Genomic DNA, 5,989 nt, shown 5'->3' with positions numbered 1-5,989 from the left:
TTTAATACTGTCTTCTAATTTTTGTTTATCATATAATTAAAAAGTTATTAATTTCTACATCAATCACTTAATTAAATTGTTATTTTACTATTTTGTTTCACAATTCTGGTCTTCTTTATTTTATTTTATTTTTTATTCCTAGAATAAACATAATAACTTAAGACATAACAACAGTTTTTAATTCATTAAAATGTAAAAGTAAAAATATATGCAAAATTAATATTAAAAAATTAAGGATTTTTCTAAAATTTAAAATCTAAAATAATAGGAAAAAAATAGAAGATTGAAATCTCAGATTAAATTTTTTTTTTAAAAGTTATAAGTAGTCTAATTACTTTAAAATTAAAAACCTTATATAATTTTGAATTGTTACCGTGCACAGTGAGTAATTTGTCAAAAAATTAAAGTAAAAAGTAATTTTGTTTTAAAAGAGGTGTTAGTGAGTGAGATAACGGTAATATTGAAAATGGAGGCAAAATTGTTCATTTTGAAATTTCAGAAAATGCAAAAGGTGAGAGCGCAAATTGAATCCGAAGAGTGAAGCTTCGATTTCTTCATAGTTCGTGTCCATGGCGAGAGTGAAGACCACGCCAGCTTCGCGCAAAACCGGTATGTCTGAAATTCAACACTTCTCTTTCGTTTTTTCACTTCTCAAAACCGAACCCTCATTTTCTTCGCTATTCAAATTCAAAGGTAAAAAAAAAGCCGCACGCGCTTCCACGTCCACGCCACGGTCACAGCAATCGGTAACTCTCTCTCTTTCTCTCTCTCTCTGTGCGTTTCGATTTGCGAAATCCCTAATTTGGCCTTTGTCTTCTGAAATTGTGATTGAAGCCTGGGAGGAGAAGGGCTCAACAAGAGGAGCCGCAGGGTACGTGAAAAACTGTATTGTTCGTTTGTGTTGTGTTGTGTTGTGGTTGTAATTATTGTGCTGATTTGTTTTGGTGTTCTGATGTTTCATTATCATCTTGAAAATTTGAAAAAGAAGCAGAAGAAGAAGAAGAAGAAGCAGCAGCAGCGCCCGAGACTCAGGGAAGGAAGAAAAGGCGCAATAAGGCAGGAACAGTGGCGCTTCGCGAGATTCGTCAATTTCAGAGGAGTTCCAAACTTCTTATCCCGGCTGCCCCTTTTATGAGATGTGTAAGTTTTTTTTTTTTGCAACCATCACGGATTTGCTGTCAAGTGGACATTACCCCATTTTTGTGTTGCTTTTACTAGGATATTTAATAAATGGTGATAATGTGATGTTAATTTTGGGTCAGCTGCATAGTTTTCTGCTTAGCTTTTCATTTAAAAACTATAGCAATTATACCAAAGAAATCATTATTGCTATCTGTCTATCTTTTACTACCGGTGATTAGGGATGTCGGAAAAACTGTTTAGTTTGTATTGAATGGAAGTTTTACATGGTACAATGCAAGAGTGTAAAAGCAAGAGAGGTATTTGATTGGTGTTATGTTGGATGGAACGGATGCAAACACACTGTTATTATTAGGGGTGTGTTTAAAATGTCTGGTTGGCGTTGAATGGAAGTTTTACTCATTTTAATGCAACAGTAAAACAGCAAGAGAGATGCTGGATTTGCGTTACCTAAATGCATTGGATGGATATGCAAACAAACACACCAGTTACAATTACGCAGTTGAGTTAGTAGATACTGATTATATTTGCTGGACAGTTAACAGAGTTAGTTCTCTGTATTCACCACTGCTGTAGATATCTGAATCTGAAATTAATGTTCAAAATCTGGTTTTTATAAGGACAAAAATTGGATACAGTTCTTTTGGTAACGTTCTTCAATTAGGATTAGATTTTTATTCCAGTAATTTCTGTAAGGTTTGCATTTAAATTTTGTGCTTTTCGTAATTCTTCACTTACAGCTTCTCTCACTCAAAGTAACACTAAGTAAAGTACTTGGGTGTAAAATGAGCATCATATTTTGGTTGCTAACTAACACTAAGTAAATTATTTGGATGTAGAAATGAGCATAATAGTTTGGTTTTGCTGTTTTGTTTATTTTTTTCTAAGGAATGTTTTGTAACTTTTGCCACTTGTTCACTGATCGAAGTGCTTGAAGAACATGCTCTGTATGGAATTATGATTATGTTATTAATTAAGATCTGTTAGCATAGCATCAGCTACCTTATTCGGCTGAATTAAATCTTGTGAGAAGTTTGTTCACGCTGTTTGGGCAATGTTTTTACTTTTGGCTGTAGGTCAGACAAATTACACAGCAATTCTCTACGGAGGTGAGTCGCTGGACACCTGAAGCAGTGGTAGCACTCCAGGAGGTATGCAACTATTCCATATGCATTTGAGTTATCACTAGTGTGCTAGGATCTTGCAAATTAGGTTGCGAAGGTTATTTTTAATAAAAAGAAAATTCCATGTTAAAGTAAATTTGTTTTAATACAATTTCTTCCTGACCTTGTTTCAATTTATTCCTGGGTGAACTATTTAAATTTTTATGCTTAAAATAATGTGTTATTAGGTTCTACTGCTGTCCTCGAATTTTTTGTATATTTATTTTATTGTGTGCTTCCTGCATGGTTTTATTAAACATTGAAAATCTCTCCAATATTACCGAATCTGCTCAGAAAAAAAAAAGTTGATCAGTGAAAATTGAAGTTTTAGACATTCAATGTTTGACTATAAAACAATATGCTCTAGTTAGTTGCAGGCTTAATGACATGAGAATAATAATAAGTAACTTGTTAAGAGGTATTTCATCAGACTTCCGAGCGATAAATGTTTTATTAGAAAACTCTATTTTTAACTTTTTTTTATATATTATAATTTAATGTATCAAATTATGCAAGGACTCAACAATTTTTTTCATAAACCCTTATGAATTCTACAGGCATATCTGGTTTTTTTTCTTTTCTTTACTGGGTGTATTGAGGGAAAGGTAAGGGAGGGAGGCTCCACAGGGAGAGGGGGAGTGGAAAAGGGTGCAGTGTCTCAGAACTCTTCCAACTAACTTGTCTCCAAGGGTGTTTATTAATTGAGATCGAAGTGAATGTAGACTGTTTTTAACCAATATTTAAGAATCTGAACTTTAGGGGGAGGGTCAATGGAAAAGGGGGCAGTGTCTCAGAACTGTTCCCACCAAGTTGTCTCCAAGGGTATTTATTAATTGAGATCAAAGTGATTTTTACCCCATATTTAAGAATGTGAACTTTATTTTGCTATCTCTGGGGTTGAGAAGCATATGCACATGCTAGTTGCAATGTATGCTTCTGTAGACAGTAAGTAATGTTTTTGTTCTCTTATTATTGCATTCATGTAATCAATTTCGGAATACTTTATCTACAACATAGCTATCTTTGGAAAGGAAAGGGGATATTATAAAATCAAAATAGATTATGGAATGAAAAGGGGTTGCCTACCCTATGCTTGGATTATTATTATTATTATTATTAATGAGGGAGGAAAGGGGAAGGTAAGCGTAACAAATGTAAATTTTCAATATTATTTTAAGCAACTAAATTTACTAGGTTGTAAATGACAATTTTATTTTGAAATCAAATCTATTTCATCAACTCCCAAGTTTGAGGGAAATAAAAAGGAGAGTTTAAGGACAAGTGGTTCCCTCTCTTTTCCTTCCCTTTCATAATTTTTTTACTACTAATAAGCAGGGAAAACTACTCCTGACTTGTACTTTACTTCTCCCCTCTCAAAGTTGCCTAATATCAAAACTCACTCTTGATCACCCATCCACACCTTTTAAAGTGTCTCACCAATTGCTTGCCACATTTACATCCCTGATGTGTTTTTTGGATGCCTTCTATCGAGTCTTTGTCAATAGCGCTGCTGTTTTGTGATTTGTTTAAAATGCATGTCACTGATTTAGAATCATTTATTCACTTTCACCTGTTGTGTCATTTTTAACCAAATTTCTCATAAAACATGACCATTCTTTTGGAATTTATATAACCATACTGCAGGCAGCTGAGGAATGTCTAGTTCACTTGTTTGAAGATGGAATGCTTTGTGCAATTCACGCAAGGCGTGTTACTCTTAGTAAGTTGATATAATTTTTTAAATTCTTAACCAGATTTACCTTTCGTGGATCATCAAGTCACCCATGACTTTGGCTTTCATAAATTCTATACTGCTTTTATTGGTGATGAATGTATTTGTTTTTTCTTTGTTACATATATGTGAATTCTTTTATTAATTTATTAGTTACATTTAAAAGTATATTCTACTGTCTGTATGATGAAGTAAATGCTAGAGGAAAAAAAAATCATGGTGCTGTAGTGGCTGGGAAAAAAATTAATTTCTTCTATAAAAAAGAAAATATGCACTGTTTTAATTGACAAATACACTTGTAGTTCTGACTTGCCATGACCTTTTAATTGGCGTGAGCATATTTGTGAGCATATTTATAAAGAATGCTGCATTGCATCTGCTGAATTCAGAAAGTGATAAACACATGGTGGAGTGTTTATTACCTCTGGTCATGTATACGGTTGCAGAACCCTCCTTCCCATATCATAAAATGTTGTCTCTGTTCCTTCTTGTCTTATGTGGCTTGTCCTTTCTTACCTTTGTTGACAGCTTTTACTTTAGAATTTCTGGTTCCCATTTTTCCTTTTTTATTTTTCTAATAATTTTCCTTTACCTTTAACATTTTTATTTCATTACTATGTTCTTATCCCTTATAGATTAAGGGTGTGTGTGAACTGACTTATTATGATGAATTTCTTTAATTATTTTTTGTTTATGTATTTATACGTCTAGTATAATTTAAGCTTGTATTTAATAATAATAATAATAATATTTAAAGTAGCAGTCATCCCACGTAGATTTTGGTCACTATGCAAAGATGATTCTTGCTGTTTATTAATACAAAAGCTTGTATTATGTTTTTCCCCATGTGAGTATTTTTGAGTTCTCTTCAGTATTTTTTTTTTTTGCTATCTCAGTGACAAAGGATATTCAGTTGGCTCGGAGACTTGGAGGAATAGGAAGGCCTTGGTGAATGCATAATGCCAGAAGTAAACTCCATAAGTGCTTTTGTCTGTAACCCCTGCTGTCAAGTTACAGTGATGACTTGGTATTATATATTAGGAAATAGAATGTAACTCATCTTTGTAGTTGAATTGAAACAACAATGATAGAATTCAGATTAAAAACCAACCATTATAGAATGGTTGCTACTGTTATGACTAAATTGATGAGTGAAGTAGTAGTTTAACATTGTAGCAATTAAATATTTCAAGTTATGTCCATTATTGTATAAGAAATTCAAGGATGTGATTGGATTCTGGAAGAGATATGTGGAGATTGAGGAATGTTAGAATGAAATTGTAAGAATGATTTATTTAAATTTGTGAATGATATGATGGTATAAGATTATTTTATAATTTTATCTTTATTATTAAAAGTATTTGAATAATAAATTATGATATATATTTTTTAAAATTAATTAAATTTTTAATATATAATGTTCACAATTTTCAGTATTTTTGAATGAAAAATTAGGGTATAAAAATTAGAAATTGTTACATAAATAATAAAAAAATGATATTTTATATTTAATGTATCATTGTTTATTTCAATTTGTATGTGATCAAACGATAAAAAAAATGTAAATATAATAATTATACACAAAAAATATACTAATATAAACTCAAAAACAAATTAAATAAAAAGAGAAGTTCAAGTAATTTGTTAAAATTTGAAATATATAATATAAAATTATAAAATAAATGAGATTTTATATAAATACAAAACACAAAATTTTTCAGGTTAAAAAAAGGTTGCAGTAAGGGAAATAAAACATAACAACAATATTTTTTTCTAAATATTAAATATAACAAGTCACTATATACAAATAAAAATACAAAATAAAATATAAACAAAATAAAAAAATATAATAAAGTAAATCATAACTGTAAACATAATAATTATACACAAAATATATTAATATAAAGTAAAAAAAAAGATAAGTTCAAATAATTTGTTAAAATTTGAAACATAT

The 5,989-nt window shown here is 30.7% G+C and overlaps 1 protein-coding gene across 3 annotated transcripts; it reads left to right on the top strand.

Annotated features, from left to right (window-relative positions):
• Window positions 1-440: 440 nt before the first annotated feature.
• On the top strand, window positions 441-5,372 carry LOC137819256 (uncharacterized). 3 transcript variants are annotated; one of them, XM_068623049.1, is made up of 7 exons: window positions 441-609; window positions 694-746; window positions 835-871; window positions 992-1,140; window positions 2,217-2,291; window positions 3,948-4,023; window positions 4,932-5,372. In XM_068623049.1, the coding sequence occupies exons 1-7, from the start codon at window positions 570-572 to the stop codon at window positions 4,985-4,987; spliced, it is 486 nt and encodes a 161-aa protein (XP_068479150.1). In that variant the 5' UTR covers window positions 441-569; the 3' UTR covers window positions 4,988-5,372. The 3 variants fall into 3 exon arrangements, with proteins under 3 accessions (XP_068479150.1, XP_068479148.1, XP_068479149.1); XM_068623047.1 differs by having other exon boundaries at window positions 457-609; window positions 986-1,140; XM_068623048.1 differs by having other exon boundaries at window positions 472-609; window positions 989-1,140.
• Window positions 5,373-5,989: the final 617 nt, after the last annotated feature.

The sequence above is a fragment of the Phaseolus vulgaris genome, chromosome 10 (genome assembly GCF_000499845.2).
Source record: "Phaseolus vulgaris cultivar G19833 chromosome 10, P. vulgaris v2.0, whole genome shotgun sequence".
Lineage (NCBI taxonomy): Eukaryota > Viridiplantae > Streptophyta > Magnoliopsida > Fabales > Fabaceae > Phaseolus > Phaseolus vulgaris.
The sequence above is the reverse complement of the archived record's forward strand: the minus strand, read 5'-3'. Positions and strand labels throughout refer to the sequence as shown.